Source organism: Ursus arctos, unplaced genomic scaffold (genome assembly GCF_023065955.2).
Source record: "Ursus arctos isolate Adak ecotype North America unplaced genomic scaffold, UrsArc2.0 scaffold_27, whole genome shotgun sequence".
Lineage (NCBI taxonomy): Eukaryota > Metazoa > Chordata > Mammalia > Carnivora > Ursidae > Ursus > Ursus arctos.
In genome coordinates, this window is record NW_026622952.1 from 15,858,365 (window position 1) to 15,880,976 (window position 22,612).

A 22,612-nucleotide genomic window follows, 5' to 3' on the forward strand; every position below is an offset into this window, starting at 1 on the left:
TATTCTTTACCTTCGCCATCATGGCCAGCCCTGGCTCAGCCAGTGTGATACACAGAAAAGGGCGTTCACCTCAGATTCAGCCTAGTTGTCCTGCCGACTCCTGGGAAGGCTGATGATCTTCCTCTCTTAGCCTCAGGATCCTCCCGTGGTGAATGGGAGGGCAGTACTACATCATCCTTATCCTCGCAGCAACACCTGTTTCTTTCTTTTTTTTTTTTTTTTAATATTTTATTTATTTGACAGAGATAGAGATAGCCAGCGAGAGAGGGAACACAGCAGGGGGAGTGGGAGAGGAAGAAGCAGGCTCCCAGCAGAGGAGCCTGACGTGGGGCTTGATCCCATAACGCCGGGATCACGCCCTGAGCCGAAGGCAGACGCTTAACCGCTGTGCCACCCAGGCGCCCCAGCAACACCTGTTTCTGACCACTTCGATTTCCTGCACTACAGTGAGATAGTGTCTAATGGTTTGGAAGGTGGGTGTTTGAGTTGTTGAACTGGTTAAGCTGATAGAAGGATTCCTTTTATTTACCCACAGTCTGATGGCAAGTGAGTATTGTCTCACCTGCCAACACCGGTCAGTTGGTCAGAAGTACCTGGAGTCGATTGTTGAAAGGTTTTCCGGTTGCTTCCAGGTTCGGAGCAAAAGTTTGTGTTTGACTAGTGATGTCTGCCATAGGTGAGGAAGGGGATGAGAGGCCGTGGATATACTCTCGCCCCGTATCACATGCTTAATACTCACGTACATCCAAATAGACTATTAAAGAAGAAAATGCTATTATCTAGACTAGCAGTAATTTCGTTTTCATTTTTGCAGTCTTTTTCTGGGGTATATAGGAGACATTCTTGTTACTACACAGTTGAGTAACTTTGCTTTTGGAATTTGGAAGTGTAGACTTCAGTAAGCGACTTGATTTCAAGCCAGGCGGGCAGACGATCTGGCACTGGGTAGCATTACACAGATGGACAAAAAAAAAAATAAAATTCAGAAATAAGCAGAATGACATAAATCAATAAACAAAACGAAAACTAATGTTAGCCCAATGCTAGAATGTAGTATGAAATGTTAGTTTTCAAATAGGTCTGGAATAGTGAAAAGCCCTTCTGTAATAAGAAAATAATTTCTTCTGCCTAGGCTTCTCTGAGAATCTCTTCGTATTCTCTTCAGATTCCATTATCTCTCTAACTCTCTTTTATTGGATCATGGAGAAATGAAACTAAGGATTCCAGAGAATCTATCATTCTGGCATAATTGAGGCCACTAGGACCAAGGATCACAACAGAACAGGAGCGATTTTAAATTGTTATTATAGCTGCTGGGACCTGGGCGACCACATGTGGGATGTCACATATTGACTCTACAGACTGTCGCTCAGGGGTCGTGGCCCTGTGGCACTGTGCTGAGGAGGATTTTGAGGACGCTTGTGGCTTCAGTGGGACTATAACTGAAAAAACCCACAGCTCTTCCCTCCTATAGTGGAAAAAGCCAGTCCTTCCTTCTGTGTGTCTCCTTGACTCTCACACCGCTGCCCCACTCACGACACTTCACTCTGGTTACCAGATGTGTGGCGGTTTCTGTCACAATAAGCAATTCCTTGGGACACCAGCTGGGTGGTCTGCAATCCTAATATTGTCTATTGGAGAGGGCAGCAGATCCCACAGGTGACGGGCTCACTCCGGCAAGAACACCCCCCACCCCTACAGTCACAAGTCCAGGTTGTCAGCTGTCCTTCTCACCAACCAGCTGTAGATGGGAGACTCTAACGAGTCCTATCTTGGGTATGGTAAATTTGCTAGAGCGGTGCACACAACTGAAGCAGACATTTACTTTACTGTCTAGTAAATGCCGTTTTATTATAAAAGGGTATAACCGAGGATACAGACGAACATCTAGTTGGAATTGATGTGTAGGGCAAGGTATGTGGGAGGGGCGAAGAGTGTCCATCCCCTCTGCAGGTGTGCACCAACTCAGAAGCTCTCCATCTCCATTGTTTGAGATTTTTATGGAGGTTTCCATAAAAGGGCATGATTGATCCTTAAGTTCATTTTTAGCCCTTTTTCCTTCTCAAGAAAATGGAGGGCAGGGCTGAAAATTCCAAGATTCTAATAATGGCTTGGTCTTTCCAGTGACCAGCCCCCATCCAGGAACCCACGCAGAGTCACCTCATTGGAACAAAATACACTCCTGTCACCAGACTATAAGGATTTCAGGAGATCTGTGCTAGGAACTGGGGGCAGAAGCCTCATATGTATTTTCTATTATCTCACAGGTACAAAGTACCATATTTGTTTAGTGAGGGCCCTGTGAGAGCATATGTACCATTTCCAAACTTGATTTTCAAACCCACTCATTACATATAGAGAGGTGAAGGGACTCATAGCTAGGCAGTGGGAAAGTCAGGACCAGAACTCAGAGATCAGAGATTCCATTCCAGCACTTGAAATTACAGTAGTTACTATATTGGAACTTTTGTCACCAAAGAGTTTATCATTTGGATGTAATAACTCTGGACAAGGGAAAATTTAGATACCGTCAGGATATGTAACCAGCTTCCATGGTAGGGACTGAGAGGGCAGGAGAAATATTTTCAGGATATCCTTCAGGTGGGGTTTACTAGAAAGCAATGCACCGACAAAGAGCATTTAGGGAATGGAAAGATGTGTAATTGTTGGTCATAAACGTGTGTGCAGCTCAGCACATAGTTTGTCCCCACCATTTGTGACCTGGGAAAGAGTGAAGGTAGGAAGTGTGTTCAATGGATGAAGATCAGGAAGAGAGAGAGAGTGTGTGTGTGTGTACACGTGTGTAAATGTATGTGTATATGTGATTGTCTCCGGTCAAACTCAGAAATTTTATCCTTGTATATGGATTTTCACCCTCCCATGTTAAACAGTTGACGACAGATCTGGGGCTGGATCCAGGGTTTACACTGAGCCTGGAGAGTGGCAGTCTGTTTCCGGGACAACACCTTCTGTCTGTGTGTGACAGAGAGCCAAGGGACGGGAGTATTGTGCCTCATGAGAATTTTGTCTTGTGCTTTAGTGAAAAATCCTTTTAGTCTGTTCTTTGGAAACTGAAGGTCTTTGTTTTTAAAGCCGAGCAATGAAAAGTGTGAATGAATTTGGGATCATATGATTTTATATTAGGTCTATAAATTAAACTCAGTTCAACTTTTCAAAATCTAAATAGGTGACTTATTTGCTGCTGATGAATTTAAAAAATGTTTCAAGAAAAGTAAAACTAAAATCCAGATGGTCGGAATATGTGGTTAAGACTTGAATAACATCATTTACTTTCTTTTGGAATTTTAATTTAGCAAAAGCAAAAATGCTAATTGAAACCCAATATCCACTTGATATGAAAACCTGAAAGATATGCTCTACAAATTTTTGTTTCTGTTAAGACTGTGAAGTTCTTTCCCACCCATCCTTAAAAAAAAATATGTTGAATTTTATAATAGAAATATCTTCAGTACTATCATTTATATTAGCCTCCTGTAATTTTCAGCTTGAGAAAGACCAAGTCTTTGGGTTCTGGAGAAAGAGAATTGGAAAGAAGGATAGGAAATGGACAGAAACCTCTCCATAGGAGGAAAGCCTCGGTGTTGATCTGACCTAATATCGGAAATGCTTTATGGGAACAGGAAGAATGAACAGATGGCTCATTGTAGAATGACTTGACATAGATCGGGAGAATAACAGCATGTCTTTACAGGTTTAGCTGCGACATCTGTAAACACTGTTCTAGGAGTTAGGATAACCTGATGAAAAATTTCTGTCTTCAAATTTATAACATAGTTATAAATAAGGTAGAAGCTCACCCTTTTCTAATGTGAGATGAAGAAAGGAATCAAGGTTGGTAATAAAGAAATTTATGATTATGTGTTGAGTATTAGAATAGAACTTGATGCTTAAAACTAGGAGTTGAACATCATTGAGAAACAAACAATAAAAAATCCAGTCTGGGTTGGTGGCAGGGAAATTAATCTTGGGAACCAGCTAGTGAATGAGGACACCTGTAGATTTCCCCTCTGGCCCAGTGAGTCTATGGTTATATAAAAATGCCAGTAGTTCGTATGGTTAACAAAGGAACATGGATAAAAAGATTAACTTTTGTAGGAAAAAAGGACCAGAAAACTCCAAGTTTTTTGTTTTGTTTTGTTTTTTAAGATTTTATTTATTTGGCACAGAGAGGGAGTGCACCAGCAGGGGGAGTGCCAGAGGGAGAGGGAGAAGCAGGCTCCCCACTGAGCAGGGAGCCTGACATGGGACTCATTCCCAGGGTCCTGGGATCATAACCTGAGCTGAAGGCAGCCACTTAACCAACTGAGGCACCCGGGCGCCCCTCCAAGTATTTTTGTTTCGATTTTTTCCCCCCCTGAATATGGAGAGAAAAGGACCAAGTGCTGGGTTTATGCTCGTGAGTGTTGTGTAACATGGTAATCTCTTAGGATAAGCAAAACAGTAATGTTAAAAATTCTTAGGAGCTAAGCTTCTGGACAGCGTACTGTTTCAAAGATGACTCAGTGATAGAGAATGGTGAATTTAGAACAGTGTTTTAAGGAAATACAGTTTTTTTTCCTTAGGTCATTACTGCTGATTAAAAAAAAAAACAATGAGGTTTGAAACCGTTTGTTTTTTTCTGTTTTGTTTCGATCTTTACGTGCTGGTACTATTTTTCAAACCCTCACTCTGAGGGTTTTGATGCTTCTGAGATTTTAAGATGTAGACTCCCCCTGCCCGAAACACTGAAACAAATGATGTTAGTGTGTTAGATTCCTAGAGTAGCCACAAAGTCTACTCAACCAAATACCCTAGCAGAGGAACACTATTTCCTAGGACCTCATTATGGATCAAATATACCTTAAGTGAAAATATGTGAAAACACTTCCTCATTTGGAGTTCAGAGTGCAGGAAACAAGCCATGTTCCTTTCCTTGTCCTTTTCCCTTTTTCCTGCCCCAAGTACAAATACAAGTCTTAAGGATTCTATAGAAGAATCTAACAGGAAGCCATAAACATGAAAAAGAAATGCACAGTTTTGGAAGAACCTGTATAAATACGGCTACACAGTTGCCTCAAGCAACTGAAAGATACTTAGTTTTTGTTTGTTTGTTTTGATTCTTAGCTTTTTGATGCCGAAGGGTTTTGGTCATTACTGGGCAAAAGCAGGAATAAGAGGAAGCAACACACCTACTTCAGACTTTGCTATAATTGTTTCTCCATGGTTTCAGATGGTGGTTCTGATAGAAATCAACCAGCTGTGATATGCAAACAATGAATCATGGAACGTTATCTCAAAAGCTAATGATGTACTGTATGGTAACTAATGTATCATAATAAAAAAAATCAACCAGTTGTAAACGATCACTATTACTTTTCAAAGCTGTGTTCTTTATTCTGAAGTGTCACTGTCCACTGATGTGCTAAGTTTATCTTTTGAGTCCTAATGAAGAACCAGAGGCAAAATCAGAGACTGTAGTAAAGTGGTAGGGGCCCTTTCCGGGATTCATGGGCCTCTTACACCTGACGTATGGTATTTGCTCACTTAATTCTCCCCTCTTTTACCCTGGCATGTTCCCTGGGAAATAGTGTTGGTCTACTTCTGTGGCAGCGCCCTTGGCCTAATAACCATAGTAGACTCAGAATTAGAGGCACAGCCTGAGCAAAGCCGGCGAGCACCACAGTTTCTCCAAAAGTTGTTGAGTCTTTCTTTTAGTGCCTGGAAATAATTTGTGTTTTCTTTCTGAGAGGATTCCCATGTAAGCAGGAAAGATTGACATGCCATGCCAAAGACGGTTTTCATTGTTGAGGTGGGATTTGCTTTTAATGTTTTCGCTTTGGGGCTTAGGCACCTCTGTTCCAGGGCAGATAAGGGAATTCCACCTCCTGGCTGGAGCAGGGGAGGAACAGAACCAGATCTCAGCCTCGTAGCTACCGAGGAATTTGTACGTTATTGTTCTCACCTTAGTAGCACAGCTGGCCGCCTGGGTTTGTTATTATTGGATTATTGACGCATCTGCCTTATCTTCCTGGAGATGGGCACTCTTCACAGCTGCACCTTGGGCGTGCTTAGTACCTGGCACAGATGGCCATAGAATTTATCTTCCAGCTTTTATTTGGGATGAAACTCAACTGGCCAGGATACATCAACTTGGATTATGCCAAGATGTATGGTCACTTTGTTTTTTTGTTTTTGGGGTTTTGTTTGTTTGTTTTGTCGTTGTTGGTTTTGGGGTTTTTTGTATGGTCACTTTGGATGGGTGTGCATTTACCTGCATCCCTGGGGACAGGAGCGCCATACCATCAGTCTTCGTACTTCTAAGATGCGGTGATGGCTGGCACGTGGTAGGTACTTAGCACTTGTTGATTCATGAAGGAAGGAATAAGTTGTGGAAAATTCATGCTATATTTCTCTATAACATAAAATGTACTCTTCTGTCTTACTACAGCTGGAAATGCCGCTGTCATCAAGTATGAGGAAAAACCTCCCAAGCCAGCATTTCAGAATGGTTCCTCGGGATCCTTGTATTTGAAGCCTTTGGTATCCAGAGCTCATGCACACTTACTAAAAACTCCTCCAAAAGGTATGTTCCTCATTGCAGAGAAAAGAGGGAAGACAAGACTTTTTAGTCCTTATCTTGTAGAAAGTTAAATTTTGGCAACTAGGTGCATAGTACATCGAACAGTTATTTACAAAGAGTCTCTCTGAAAAAAGACACGTAATAAATTTTTTCCAGCAAAGGAGCTCTTCTTCTGAGAGTCCGTGGGTTCTGTAGTTAAGACTTGATGCCTGTAAATCAAGAGATAAAACACAGGCATAAGGTAAACATAAACGAGGCTTCCAGAGTTACGTTATTCTAAGATAACATTCTAGAACGATGAGATAGAAATGCACAATTTACTTCCCACCTTTGGTCCAAACCGTGTTCCTTTTTTCTGTTCTTTCTCTTCTCCTTCTTTGTATCACTCACTAGTAATTGCCGTGGCGATGAAGGAGAGCTTTCAGGCTTACCGAATATGTGGTATATACTTAACAGGCAATTTTTCCGTGCAGCTTTATCACCAAATCTGAAGTGGATCTTAAGTACGTTAGAAGTTGGATTCGTGCTTAGTGAACTGAAAGACTGCTTCACTGAATGAATTACGAATGAGAAACTTGAAGCAGAATGTGTGACCCATATTAGAGGTGGTGTGTGTTTTTTTAAGGAAAGTATTTTATTTACACTACTAGTAGATCTCAGCCACTGTAGTTACTCTGGGATATAACCATCTTATCAATAACAGGAAAAATATTTTCCAGTATTTCAGTTTTAACAGAGTGAAATTGCTTAGTTATAGAGTAAGAAACAATGAATGATTTTGGGAGGCAGGGGAGAAATAAAAAATACGTATATCCTTTACCCTGATATCTAGGTTAAGATATAGCTAAGGAATTTTCTTGATTTCTGTTAGTCATAAAAACAAAGGAAAAATAGATTGCAAATATATTCTTAATAGACCATTTCAATTAGAAAACAGGAGTTTAATGAAAACAATACAGTGGTTTGTGTGAGTGAACTGATAAGGAGGCAAGAGAAGTATTCAAAACTGGACAGATAACATATTGTCAAATGTAACTGAAGGATATCTGCCTTGGTGACAGCATTTACAAGCAGTCATTCGACTTTCACACAACTCAGTTTGACCTCACCTTCAAGGGAAACACAAGTCAGTAGGTTATGATCCTGAGTTGTAGTTAAGAACCCCTTTTTTTGGCCTGTAAGAATTAGCCTTTTTATTTATTTTTTTAAAGATTTTATTCATTTGACAGAGAGAGAGAGTGAGAGTGCACAGTCCGTTGGAGCGGCAGCCAGAGGGAGAGGGAGAAGCAGGCTCCCTGCTGAGCAGGGAGCCCGACAGACAGACAGACAGACGGCGTGGGGCTCCATCCCAGGACCCTGGGATCATGACCTGAGCCGAGGGCAGATGCTTAACACTGAGCCACCCAGGCACCCCTAGCCTTTTGATTTGCTAATTCCTCTGCATTTAACAGTGACTGAATGTGGCAGTAGCCACAAGTGGTACACACCCTCGTGCTTTAATGTCAGGGGAAACACAGACCGGTCCTCCTCTGTTCCATCAACTGCGAACAGCTGTTGCATTTCCTCCACTTTTCTCAGGGCGCGGGGTGTGCACTCTCCTGTGTCTCGCTTCTTACTGGGTGGCCTATCGCAAGAGCCGTTTCCTTTTCCATGGCTATGACATAGTCTCTCTTCCAATTCCGTAGTTCCTGGACAATTTCTGACTTTTACCGTGGCACATAATATTGAGGTGAGCGAACATTTTCGAGCATGAACATTCATTACTTCAAATTCCAATGACTTCTAATGGGGTATCCCTGAAAGAGGGATCCCTGGTGAAACGGTCTGAATCTTCGTGAAATTGTTAACATGGTACTCAGTACTTTTCCAGAAAGGTGTTAGTCTGGCACAGCAGTGTGAGAGTGTCCATGCTGTTCTTCCTTCTCCACGGTTGTGTGTATGTATGTAAAGAATCCTGTGGTAACTTGAGGCCAATCACCTAGTGAATATTTATCAACGCTTTCTCTTTTACACACTACTAAAGAGAAAATGGGCATAAATATTGGCAAAAAGATTCTTTGGTGTGCCAGCAGGTTCGTATCTGTCCATGGTCTTCAATACATTTCTAATGCGTCAGATGACCCTTTGCTGGGATGACGTTCTTGCTGGAAGGACATCAGTGTGTGAATCTGCGGTTTTTATGGATGGTGATAAAGCCGCAGTGTCTACACCTACACCAGTCACTGAAAAGGGATGTCAGACTTCGATGCTACATAACTTCCAGAGAATGGGAACTTTGTGATTCCACTGATAACTTTACGGAATAGGGAATTCCAGTTTTCTAATATGTCTTGCTATTGAATTTGCAAGCTTTTATGTCATACACATTTTACCTGAGTAGGAATGATTTGCATTTATAATGACCACATATCTTTTTAAAGATTTTCTCTTTCTTTCCTTTATTTCATGCGAGTGGGCTGTCGGAGGGGCTGAGGGAGAGGGAGAGAGAATCTCAGGCAGACTCCTGAGCATGGAGCCTGACACGGGGCTGGATCTCACGACCCTGAGATCATGACCTGATCTGAAACCGAGAGTTCGATGCTTAACCAAGTGAACCACCCAGGCGCCCCTAATGGCCACATATTTTAAGAGATTATGGTCTATGTGAAATTCTACAACTAGAATGTGGCAGCTGTTCTAACTGGTAATATGCAGGTGATGATGTTCTAGAAATGCCAATCTCTGGTCAAGTAGAAGCACTCCTAGTTTTCTTCTAGTGACTTATCTTTGTAGCTCTGTATGTATTACCACTACTTGTATTTTGGTCATATTTATTAATGCATAATTGACAAAACTGTAGTACGTTTGGTGATTTGATATACATACACATCGCGAAAGGATCCCCTGGTTGTGTTTCATGTTGTGTCAGTTTGGAGAAGAAGCTTAAGTATTCTTTCCTTCCTAGCTGAATAGGATGTGAATTGGATTTAATGCCTGGCAATTTAGAAATCACATGTTATTGACTGTCTTTCATAAATGACCTGCCTTTTTCCTCTGTCAGCAGTGGAATAGCATAAACTGTAATATGGGTGCAAATTCAGTACTGTTAACATTTGCACTCTGGCTGAAAAAATACTCTAGTTTTCCTATCATATTTGTGACAGTGAATTCATATCACCCTTAAACTCTCATCCTGATGTTATTTAGAGTATCATTTTATACCTAGAATATACTTGACGAAGTTGATTATATTTCAGTGGTATTTCTCATCTGGAACCTAAAATTTAGATAATGGATTGTTTTTGAAAATAATTTTTTGTTTTGAAAATATTTTTTGGTTTTTGTTTTGAAAATATTTTTAAATGGCAAATTTTTGTGTGATATTTCACTCAAAATGTGTATTTTACAAATACTTCTTTTATTTTTTAGGTTCCTCAAGAAAAAATCTATTTACAGCTTTTAATGTGGGTAAGTGGCAACTTTTAAATATGGAGGGAGAAAAAAGAATCTTTTTGTAAAGTCATGTTATCATTGCAAGTATTTAAATATATTTACAGTGATTTTTTTTTTTCCTACTGTTTTCCTTAAAACAGAATTTCAGGTTCGTGGCATAAACTTAACTCTTTATGAGTTGGACCAGCGTAGGTCAAAACTTGGTCAGCCTGATTAACAAGCAATCTGACACAAAAAGACGTTTTATTAATAACAGACAATTTTAGTTTTTTAAAATGATATTTTTAAAATGTGATCTAAAGTGGAGAATATACTTTTTTCTACAATAAATGCTCTTTTAAAGTTGTATAGTTTCATTGCTAAATCTCAGTATCAGGTTTTAACACCTTTTAACAGTTCAGTTTAACATTTTCCTGTTCTTTTTTACACTTCTACTGAACAAACTTGTATCTGTCTTTAAAACAGCTTCACCCATTTGAAGCACAACTGGGACCTAAAAGTTTTGTCTCTTGAGAAGCCATAAAGATTCATGAAATGTATTCACTACAGTTCCTACATTTGATCTATAGCTAATCAGGTCCCCATATACTACTGCATTCTCTAATTTAATATTCATTTGTAAGACAGTTATGTGGCTTCTAAGTGCATCGAAGATTAGAACAGCAGTTTAGAAGGGAGAAAGGTATTATAGCACGTTGACTACAGTTTTTCATGCTTGTGACAGTGTTCAGTGCTAAGGATACAATAATGAGCCAGAGATGAACAAGGGCCTTCTCTTCAGGAAGCTAGGCAGGAGGTAGAAGTTTGTGAGGCCCTATATTTAGGAAGTAATTAAAGAAAATAGGGTTGGTATATTGATAAAGGGAATAACTAATATCCTTGATGTTTCCAGGTTAATCAAACAGGGATGTGTGAGGGAATTACATCACAGTTGTTAACCTTTTGTAAGTTCTTAAAGCTAGAGAAGACTCAACCATCAGAGTAATTTAAATTCTAAAGGTTCCCAATAGCCTGAGTTTGAATCTATTTTTACTAGATCTTTTCTAATTAAAACACACACACACACACACACACACACACACACACACACACACACTATTCTATACATACTGAGATTTTTATTTTCTTTTACTTTAAAGAAAAATTTAAATTTCTGGTAATCCTGGTATTTGAGAGAAAAACAGAGCTAATATGCTGTAGAATGATTTTATGTTAGAAAATCAGATAACCTTTAATAGGAAGCTAGACGGTATAACTCTATTTAACTGAGAAACTTCCAGAATGTTTTCCAAAGTGACTGTACCATCTTACATTTCCACCACAGTGTATGAGGGTCTAGTTCCTTCACATTCTTGCCAACACTTGCTTGATGGTTATGAGGTGGTGTCTCACTGTGGTTTTGATTTGCATTTCCCTGATGGCTAGTAACGTTGAGCATCTTTTCATGTGTTTATTGGCCCTTTGGGGAAACATTTATTCAAATCCTTTGCTCATTTAAAAATTATTTGTATTGTTGAATTGTAGGAGTTCTTTATACATAACCTGAGTTACTAGATCCTTATCAAAAAGACGATTTGTAAATATTTTCTCCTGCTCTTTTCGCTTTCTCATTCTTTTTTGTGGTTACGTAATATTCCATTGTGTATCTATACCACATACCTTCATCCATTCATTTATCGATGGACACGTAGGTTACTTCCACTTGGCTATTGCAAATAATGCTGCACTGAACATAAGGATGCATATATCTATTCAAATTAGTGTTTTCATGTTCTTCAGCTAAATATCCAAAAGTGGAATTGCTAGATTTTATGGCATTGCAATTTTTTATTTGTTGAGGAACCACCATACTGTTTTCCATAGTGGCCGCACCAGTAAAGGTTCCCATCAATCGTGCATGAAGGTTTTCTTTTCCTCATATCCTCACCCACACTTGCTATTTCTTGTCTTTTCAATAATAGCCATTCTGATGGGTGTAGGGTAATATCTCATAGAGGTTATGACTTGCATTTCCCTGCTGATTAGTAACATTGAGCATCTTTTCATGTATCTGTTGTCTATCTGTTATATGTCTGGGAAAATGTCCAGTTCCTCTGCCAATTTTTTAATTGGACTCTTGGTTTTGTTTCGTTTCGTTTTTGTGTTGAGTTGTAGAAATTTTTCATGTATTTTGGATATTAATTCCTTATTGGATATATCATTTGCAAATATCTTCTCCCATGCAGTGGGCTGCCTTTTCATTTTTTTAATGGTTTCCTTTGCTGTGCAAAAGCTTTTTAGTTTGATACAGTTCTTTTTTTTTTTTTTTTTTAAGATAGTTTGATACAGTTCTAATTGCTTAGTTTTTCTTTTATTGCCCTTTGCTGAGGAGACAGATCCAAAAAAAAAAAAAAAATCTTGGTAAGACTGTTTTCTTTTAATTTTATTGTTTCAGGTCTTACATTTAGGTCTGTAAACCATTTTGAGTTGACTCCTGGTAACGTTTTGAATAAAGGTGATGACCATGGGCATCCTTGTCTTAGTCCCGCTCTTAGAGGAAAAGCTGTGAGCTGTGGGTTTGTCATATATGGCCTTTATATGCTGAGGTATATTCCCTGTATACTCATTTTCTTGAGAGTTTTTATAATAAATGGATGTTAAATTTTGTCCGGTGCTTTTTCTGCATATATTGAGGTAATCAATAGATATTTATTCTTCATTTTGTTAAGGTGTTGTATTGTGTTGATTGATTTGTCGATGTTGAACCACCATTGCACATCTGGAATAAACCTCACTTGATCATGGTGTCTGATACTTTTAATGTACTGTCGAATTTGGTTTTCTAACATATTGTTGAGGATTTTTGCATCGATGTTCACTAGGGATATTGGCCTGTAATTTTAAGGCTACTATTTCCTTATCGATTTTTGTCTGAATGATACCTGCTTATGTAAGTGGAGTGTTAAAGTCCCCTGCCCTGATTATACTATTTTCAGTTTCTCCCTTCATGTCTGTTCATATTGGCTTTATCTGTTTAGGTACTCCTCTGTTGGGTGCATTGATGTTTATAATTTTTAAATTGTTTTTGTTGGATCGATCCCTTTATTATGGAATTCCCTTCTTTATTAGTCTTTGTTGTGAAGTCTACTTTGTCTGATATAAGTATTGCTATCCCAGTTTTCTTTTTGTTTCTATTTGCATGGTATATATTTTTTTCTATCCCTTCACTTTTAGGATGTATGTCCTTAGGTCTGAAGGGATGGGTCTTGTTTTTTCATCCATTCAACTAGCCTGGGTATTTTGATTGGAACGTTTAGTCCATTTACATTTAAAAAGTAACCATTGAGAAGTATGTATTTATTGCCATTTTATTGTCTTCTGATTGTTTTTATGGTTCTGTTCTGTTGCCCTCTACTTCTCTTGCTCTCGTCCCTTGTGTTTTGATGATTTTCTTTAGTGTTCTGTTTGGATTCCTTTCTCTGTAGTTTTTGCTTCTCTCTTATAGGTCTTTGGTTTGTGGTTACCATGAGATTTATATATAACACCATATATATGTGTGTATATATGGCAATTTATATTGAGTTGGTAGTTACTTAAGTTTGAACATTTTAAGCACTACATTTCTACTCCCTCTGTGTTCGATGTACTTGATGTCATATTTTACTCCCTCTTATTTTGGTATACCTAAAATAATTATTGTGGATACAATTGACTTTATTGCCTTTGTCTTTTAATCTTTATGCTATTTTTATAAGTGATTGGCCCACTATCTTGACCGTATGTGTGCTTTTACCAGTGAGAATCTTTTTCTTTCATTATTTTCTTCTGGTTGTGACCTTCCCCCCACCCTTAATATTTATTTATTTATTTTAGAGAGAGAGTGAGCATGTGTGCACAGGGGGAGGGGGCAGAGGGAGAGGAAGAGAGACAATCTCAAGCAGAATGCAGAGCCTGACTTGGGGCCAATCCCAAAACCCAAGGTCATGACCTGAGCCAAAATCAAGAGTCAGCCACTTTACCAACTGAGCCACTCAGGTGCCTCATGACCTTTTCTGCTTAAAGAGTCTCTGACATTTCTTGTAAGGCCAACTTCACGGTGATGCACTCCTTGTTTTGTTTGTCTGGGAAACTTTTGAGCCCTCCTTCAATTTTGAATGCTAATCTGGCTGGGGAGAGTCTTCTGGTTGTAGATTTTTTTCTTTTCAGACTTTGAATTTAGCATGCCACTTTCTTCTGACCTGCAGTTTCTGCTACAAAGTCAGCTGATACTCTCATGGTGGTTCCCTTGTACGTACTAGTTGTTTTTCTCTTGCTGCTTTTAAGATTCTCTCCTTATCTTTCATTTTTTAAAAGATTTTATTTTTAGGTAATCTCAACAGCCAACACGGGACTTGAACTCACACCTCCGAAATCGAGAGTTGCGTGCTCTACCCACTAAGCCAGCCGGGTGCCCCTCCTTAGTTTTCATTTTTTACATCTCACTGTTAATGTGTTTTCTTGTCAATGTCTTCGGGTTCATCTTGTTTGGGGCTCTCTGTGCTTGCTGGACCTGGATGTCTGCTTCCTTCCCCAGGTTAGAAGTTTTGAGCCATTATATCTTCAAATAAGTTTTCTGTCTCTTTCTCTGTCTTTTCTCCTTCTGGGACCCCAGAATACAAATGCTAGTACGCTTCATGTTACCTTATAGGTTTCTTAAACTACCCTCATTAAAAAATGTTTTTTTCTTCTTGCTGTTGAGCTTGGATCATTTCCACTCCTCTGTCTTCCAGGTCACGAATCCATTTTTCTGCATTCTGTAATCTGCTGTTGATTCTCTCTAGTGTATTTTGCATTTCCGTTATTGTATTCTGAGCTACGATTGGTTTTTTTTTAATGTTAGCCATCTCCTTGTCGAGGTTCTCACTCTGTCCTCCACACTTCTCTTGTGCTAAATGAGTTTACGAACGTCATTTTGCTTTCGTTATCAGATAGGTGGCCTATCTTTGTTTCATTTAGTTCTTTTTCTGAGGTTTTGTCTTGTTCTTTTGTTTGAAACATACTCCTGTCTCCTCTTTTTGCCTGACTATCTATGTTTGTTTCCATGTATTAGGTAGATCAGCTATGTCTCCCGGTCTTGAAGGGTTGGCTTTATGTAGAAAGTGTCCTATGAGGTCCAGAAGCACGTTCTCCCCTGGTCATCAGAATCAGGCATTCCGTGGTGTCTCATTTTTTGGGTCGTGTGTTCATTCCTCTTTCATTGGATGACTTCTCTTGTTGACAAACTGATGGGTGGGGCTGGTCCCCCTCCAATTCCTGGCAGGAGCTGCTTTAGCAGGGCATCATTCTGTTTGAGGCTGCCTGCTAGGTGTTGCAGGTAAAAGCTTCTCAGTTCGTGTGGGGACACTGGTTCCATCTGGGTTCTTCTGCTGGCTGAGGTAGGGCTGGAGCCACTTTGTCTTCTCTTACAGTTGTGTTGAATATGGCACATCCATGGAGGAGTGTGGGGCAAGGCAAGTGGTGCTGGTACTGTAGATGGGGAGTGTCAGAACTGGTACCCACCAGCGTTAGGCCAGCTAGACAGGAGGGCAAGAAATGGCACCAGCTAGCACCTCTGTCCTGGAGAAGTTCCTGCAGATCCCTGCCCCTTCAGCACATACCCTGAAATTAGCAAATCTCATTCATGTATGGCCCAGGTGCTTTTCAGACTGCTGCTTTGCTACATCTCAGAGCAAGTAAGTTTGTGCACAGGCCTTTTAAGAATGGAGTCTTGGTTTTCTGTAGCCCTCCAGTTCTCCCAGCATTAAGCCTCATTGATTTTCAATGAGGGACTCGTTTCTGGGTGCCAGGCCTTTCAGGGCGGAGGTGCCCAATGTGGGGCTTGAACCCCTTGCTTGTCAGGGAGGATCTCTAGGACTGTGATAGCCCTCCTGCTGGTGTATTGTTGTGCTGGAGGTATGGGTCACATAGAAACTGTGTCTCTGCCCCTCCTGCCCTTCTTCATGTTGCTTTTCCTTTGTATCTTTGTGGAAGAGCTGTTCTTCTAGTCTTGAGGGCATTCTCAGAGAGTTGTCGTATATGTAGTTGAAGCCTTGATGTGTCTGGGGCAGGAGGTAAGCTCAGGATTCTCCTACTTGGCCACCTCGATCCTCTCTCTGATTCTGATGTTCTGTGGAAGAAGCCATTGATTGGTGCAAGGTTGTGAAGATTTATACCTGTATTTTCTTTTTTTTTTTTTTTAATAATGATTTTTTATTATATTATGTTAGTCACCATACAGTACATCCCCGGTTTTCGATGTAAGGCTCGATGATTCATTAGTTGTGTATAACACCCAGTGCACCATGCAATATGTGCCCTCCTTACTACCCATCACCGGCCTATCCCATTCCCCCACCCCCCTCCCCTCTGTAGCCCTCAGTTTGTTTCTCATAGTCCATAGTCTCTCATGTTTCATTCCCCCTTCTGATTACCCCCCCCTTTCTTTATCCCTTTCTTCCCCTACTGATCATTCTAATTCTTATGTTCCATAGATGAGAGAAATCATATGATAGTTGTCTTTCTCTGCTTGACTTATTTCACTAAGCATTATCTCCTCCAGTGCCGTCCACGTTGTAGCAAATGTTGAGAACCCGTTCTTTCTGATTGCTGAGTAATATTCCATTGTATATATGGACCACAACTTCTTAATCCAGTCATCTGTTGCAGGGCATCTTGGCTCCTTCCACGATTTAGCTATTGTGGACATTGCTGCTATGAACATTGGGGTGCATATGGCCCTTCTCTTCACTACGTCTGTATCTTTGGGGTAAACACCCAGTAGTGCAATGGCTGGATCATAGGGTAGCTCAATTTTTAACTTTTTAAGGGACCTCCACACTGTTTTCCAGAGTGGCTGTACCCACTTGCATTCCCACCAACAATGTAGGAGGGATCCCCTTTCTCCACATCCTCTCCAACAATTGTTGTTTCTTGCCTTGTCTATTTTTGCCATTCTAACTGGCGTAAGGTGGTATCTCAGTGTGGTTTTGATTTGAATTTCCTTGATGGCTAATGATTTTGAACATTTTTTCATGTGTCTGTTAGCCATTTGTATGTCTTCATTGGAAAAGTGTCTGTTCATATCTTCTGCCCATTTTTTGATTTGTTTATTTGTTTCTCGTGTATTGAGTTTGAGAAGTTCTTTGTAGATCTTGGATACCAGTCCTTTATCTGTAGTGTCATTTGCAAATATCTTCTCCCATTCCGTGGGCTGCCTCTTAGTTTTTCTGACTGTTTCCTTGGCTGTGCAGAAACTTTTAATCTTGATGAAGTCCCATAAATTCATTTTATCTTTTGTTTCTCTTGCCTTTGGGGATGTATCATGAAAAAGGTTGCTTTGGCCGATGTCGTAGAGGTTGCTGCCTATGTTCTCCTCTAGAATTTTGATGGATTCCTGTCTCACATCGAGGTCTTTCATCCATTTGGAGTTTATTTTTGTGTATGGTGTGAGATAGTGGTCAAGTTTCATTCTTTTGCATGTAGCTGTCCAATTTTCCCAGCACCATTATACCTGTATTTTCTTATAAGATTTTTATACTTTAAGCTCTTAGACTTAGGCCTGTGATCCATTTTAAGTTGATTTTTGTAAATGAAGTAGAGGGTCCAGCTTCCTTGTTTTACATGTCAATAGCCAGTTGTCCCTGCATCTTGTTGAAAACATTAATCTTTCCATCATTGAAATGTCTTGGCACCTTTGTTAAAAATAGTTGCCTGTAAATGTGAGGATTTATTTCTGGGCTCTCAAATCTATTCCATGGATCTATGTGTCTCTCTTTGCTAATACCACACTGTTGCTTACTGTGGTATATAATAAGCTTTCACGTCAGGAAGTGTGAATTTCCTAACTTGTTCTTTTTCAAGATTCTTATGACTATTCTGGGTTCCTTGAATTTCTGTATGAACTTTTGGGTCAGTGTCCTTTTATGCAAAGAAGTCAGCTGGGGTTTTGATAGAGATTGCGTTGACTCTGTAGATGAATTTGTGGACTACTGCCATTTTTACGATGTCAGGTATTTTGATCCATGAATGTGGAAGGTTTTCCCTTTTAGTTAGATCTTCTTCAGTTTCCTTCAATAACTTTTATAGCTTTAAAAATACAAGTTTTGCAATTCTTTTGGTGAGTATTTGTATGCAACATTTCTATGCTTCAGAAGGTGCTGTTGATATTGGTCACAATAAAAGTACTGGCTAAATAAATCTAATATGCCTGTCTTAATCTCAATTAAATCTGAAACACGGAAAGGCATTCTTCATTCGTGTCTCAAGTCTATAATCATGTAAACTGTTATAAAGGATATTTTTTCTGATAGGCGTAGTAAATGATCCCAGCATATTATCCCTTTTCTATAATAAACTATTAACATTAGGCATTTTTCCTTTTCACAACGTTGGACTGACATCATGCCTTATTTCCAAAGCATATCATTGACCCTTGATGTATCAGTAACCCTTGACAAGTATGGTTATCAGATTAGCAAATAAACTCCTGATTAAATGAGAAAAGAAGTGGAAATTATGAATCATGTTGTGGTTTTTCTTTGGCAAAGCCTTTTTCTATGGAGTAGAAATGAGGTATAAGAGTCAGAGAATTCCTGTCTCCGATTAACCCTTAATAATCAATGTTGTAATAACTGCAGTGGAGAAGATGTGTTTTAAGGGGTCTGCATTACAGTTTAATCTCAATTATGTGGCATGAACATGTATTTTTTTCAAAATTCATAAACATGACTTTTCCATTCATTTTCCTAGTTGATGGTTACTTATTTAAGACAAACCCAGTATTATGATGAGCCACTGAGGAAATGTCAGTGTGTTGGCTTTTAGAGAAGTAGCTTTGATGTTGAGTTGTGTCCAAATAGCCAATGACCTGGGGGTGGATCATGTAACGGCTTTGAGATAGTTTTTTTAAGCAACAAATAGTGGTGAAGATTAACCATCTCTTCATATTCTTTTGCTTTAGTAAAATGGTCAGTTAATTGTAGCAGTTTGCTAAATCCTAAAAATTTTAGCATGTAGAGGTTTAAATATCACCCCTTAGCTTTTTTTTTAATTTTTGTGATTTTAAATAAATCCAGATAACTTTATGTCCTGTTTTGTTGCTTAACATGAGTAATCACTTCTGTTGACTATTACATTTAGCATATGCAGAAACTTTTAACTATTCCTCTTAAATATTAGGGGTACCTCTATCACATACATAAATGATTCTATGATGGGCAGTTCTCACTTTCAAAGTTTGGGGAAACTTCTTGGGCTAGATTCTTGAAAGTAGTTTAAGTAAATCAAAACCTGTGTATTTGTAGTCCTTTCACTCGAATAACTGAGCTGTTTTCCTAAAGCCCCATATCCCTTTATACCATGATTGCAACAGGAGGGTTGGCTTCACCGTACTCTGGTCAACACGGGATATTATTTTTAAATTGTGGCTAATGTAATAGTGAAAAGTGTATTTCACTGTTTTAGCTTAACTTTTCATCAGTTATTTCAAAGACCCTTCCATTATTTCTTAAGACAGTAAAGAGGAGCAGAAAGAGAATAAACTTCTGAGGCATTGAATACTGGTTTGAATCTTAGTCTTGCCACAATCTGCTTGTGTCCTGACCTTAGGCTGGTTGCTAAGCCTGTCCACGTCTCAAATTTCTCATTTGGGAATATGGGAATATTCTAGGAATAATCCCCAGGATAGGAGTAATTTTGACTTCATAGAATTGTTGTATAAAAAGCTCTCACATGGTAGCTGCTTCTGCTGCCAGGGACGGTGATGATGAGAATTCCTTCCATTGTTCTTAGGATTCTAGTGGCTTATTCTGAGTTCTTTTGCAGGATGCCGAATTATTTTAAATCTGTAAAGCAGGCAGGAAAAGCCACTTAAAGGGGCGCCTGGGTGGGGCAGTCGTTAAGCGTTTGCCTTCGGCTCAGGGCGTTATCCCGGCGTTATGGGATCGAGCCCCACATCAGGCTCCTCTGCTATGAGCCTGCTTCTTTCTCTCCCACTCCTCCTGCTTGTGCTCCCTCTCTCGCTGGCTGTCTCTGTCAACTAAATAAATAAAATCTTTAAAAAAAAAAAAAAAAAAAAAAGGAAAAGCCACTTAAAGTCCAGAACCATCCTCATGGGGACTAGCTGCCATAATTTATTTAAAGAATCTGATGCTAAAAGATTTTAGCCAACATTGATTCTAAATAAAACTTGGTTCACTGTTTATAAGGAAGATGTCACACATACCACATACTATAATTACCTTGGTTCTACCGCACATTAAAGCTGTTTGGGATACCAAACCTTGAGAGGTGTATTTATCCAGCCCCCTGATTGTTTTACACAAGATCATCAGGCTCGGGAGCCATGGTGTCTGGCTTGGAGACTAGAAAATGCCCTGCTCCTTACATACCCATTTACTAAATACAGCACAAGAAGATAGCGTTGCTCTTTGTACCCCCTATTTCCAAGTGTTGGGATACAGTTGAGCGTGGCAAACTTGCTCTGATGAGCTAATACTGGTGTAGCCAGCATTTCCCCTGGTGAAAAAAGGGATGAGCCTGTCTTTCAGTGTCTGTTTATGATTATAACTTTTATCCTACTGAAAAAGCATTTGTTTTGATATGTGATAAATTTAGTGTTTAACATCAGGGAAAAGTGTAGATTATTTAGCAAATCTTTTTTTTTTTTTTTTTTAAAGATTTTATGTATGTATTTGACAGAGATAGAGACAGCCAGCGAGAGAGGGAACACAAGCAGGGGGAGTGGGAGAGGAAGAAGCAGGCTCATAGCGGAGAAGCCTGATGTGGGACTTGAGAACGCTGGGATCACGCCCTGAGCCGAAGGCAGACGCTTAGCGACTGCGCTACCCAGGCGCCCGGATTATTTAGCAAATCTTGTTGGGACAAAGGCTCTCTTTTCAGCAGGAGCGAGGCTCCTACTTCACACACTACATGCAAAAATATTCCATGTCGATGGAGATTTTAAACAAAAAGTAGAATAAGAGTGCTAAGGATATAGACTTGGACAGAGAAAAGGCCTTTTTCCAGGAATATTAGTACAAAAGAAAAGATTAATAATTATGACAACAAAAGTGTTAGACTTCCCTTTTGTCAAAAACATTATAAACATGGTGATGGATGTTAACCATAAGTAGATTTATTTGGTGATTATTTTTCAACCTATACAAGTATTGAATCATGTTGTACACCTGAAACTAATATGTTCTCTGTCAGTGATGTCTCAAAAATTATAGACAATGTTAATAGCACACAACAAACTGGGACGAGATATGTAACACATTTATTCCAGAAAGGACTCTTACAAACCAACCAGTAAAGATGACCCTGCAATAGAAACGTAAATGGACAGACACAAAATAAAAAGTATGAAGGGCTAGGAAACATGAAAATATTTACAAGTGGCTCATTAAAATAATGTGCTCTCAGTGCTTGTATGTTTTTAAGGTAATAGCTGGTGTTGGTGAATGAGTGAGGAACAGGAACCACGTACATTACCACTGAGGGTAGATAAATTACAACAGCCTTTCTGGAGGCACTACGGGGACATAGAACAAAAGTCTTCTACCCAGGAATTCCATTTATCAGTTTGTTTAAAGGGAAAATACTGATTTTTTTTTTTATGTTTTGCCTTTCAGAATTGTGTAGAAGGGGGGAAGATTGGAAACAACCTGAATGATTTAAATAACACCCGTTTAAGTTAAACCACTTGTTTAAATTATGTTCACTGACGTTTCAATGATAATTTTGAAGCCATTAAGAAGCAATATAGAGGGTTGGCTAATGCCTTGGAAAGATAAGTGAGAAGTTTTTAAGTTTACGAAGTTTATTAATCTTGTATTAAGTTTAAAAATTGGTTACAGAACATTGTGATGTATAGGTAATTTAACTTTTATTTTTTTTTTTAAGAAATATCCCACAGTGAAGGTGAAGATGGGTGTTTGTTTTTAAAAACATTTTACATGGATAAAACATAACGTCTTACATTTTTTGGAGACCAATGAACTAAAAAGCAATGTCACTGATCTTGGAGAACTTATAATCTTATCGGTAGGTGGAGCCTAAATTTTTTTATAATTGTTTTATGTGAATTTTAAAATATTCACAATATAGGCACTCTTCTTCCTCCTAAGGAAGAGGACATTCTGGAACAATTGGACCCAGAGTTGAGCTTCCTACAATTGGAACAGAGATTTGAACGTAAGACCGTAAAGACTACAAGGCATAAAAATAGAGAAAATGTGGCAGTCGTGTGGTGTTAGGGAAAGCAAGGAGATAAACATTAAGAAGGATACACTTGGTGTTAGAGTTCTAGGGAAGATCGGACAGACGTGTTTGGATCCCTGGCGTAAATTTTAATCTTCTGTAGATTCTTCATGATCGTCAGCAGTAAACACATCGGTCCTGGCGTGGTTGCACTTCCTAGCGTCTAAGCAGCCCTGCACAGCGTATGCTTGAATCCTGTCTAGAATCGTAACATCACTGTGTTCTAAATGGAGTCTGATTAGCCACCCGTGCCGCGTGCACACGCACACACACCCGTGTGCACACGCACACACCCCCGCATGCACACACACGCTTCCACACAGACTGCAGTGGAATCTGGTT

At 39.4% G+C, this 22,612-nt stretch overlaps 1 protein-coding gene across 11 annotated transcripts in view; it reads left to right on the plus strand.

Annotated features, from left to right (window-relative positions):
• Positions 1 to 22,612, plus strand: part of MTUS1 (microtubule associated scaffold protein 1) — a 167,239-nt gene that overhangs the window by 90,581 nt on the left and 54,046 nt on the right. For 8 of the 11 annotated variants that reach the window (XM_048226309.2, XM_048226315.2, XM_057303509.1 and 5 more), the window contains 2 exons: positions 6,449 to 6,583; positions 9,989 to 10,027. In XM_048226309.2, coding sequence (XP_048082266.1) covers positions 6,449 to 6,583; positions 9,989 to 10,027 — 174 coding nt within the window. The remainder of the gene's footprint in view (positions 1 to 6,448; positions 6,584 to 9,988; positions 10,028 to 22,612) is intronic. The other 3 variants (XM_057303510.1, XM_057303512.1, XM_057303515.1) reach the window with 1 other exon arrangement.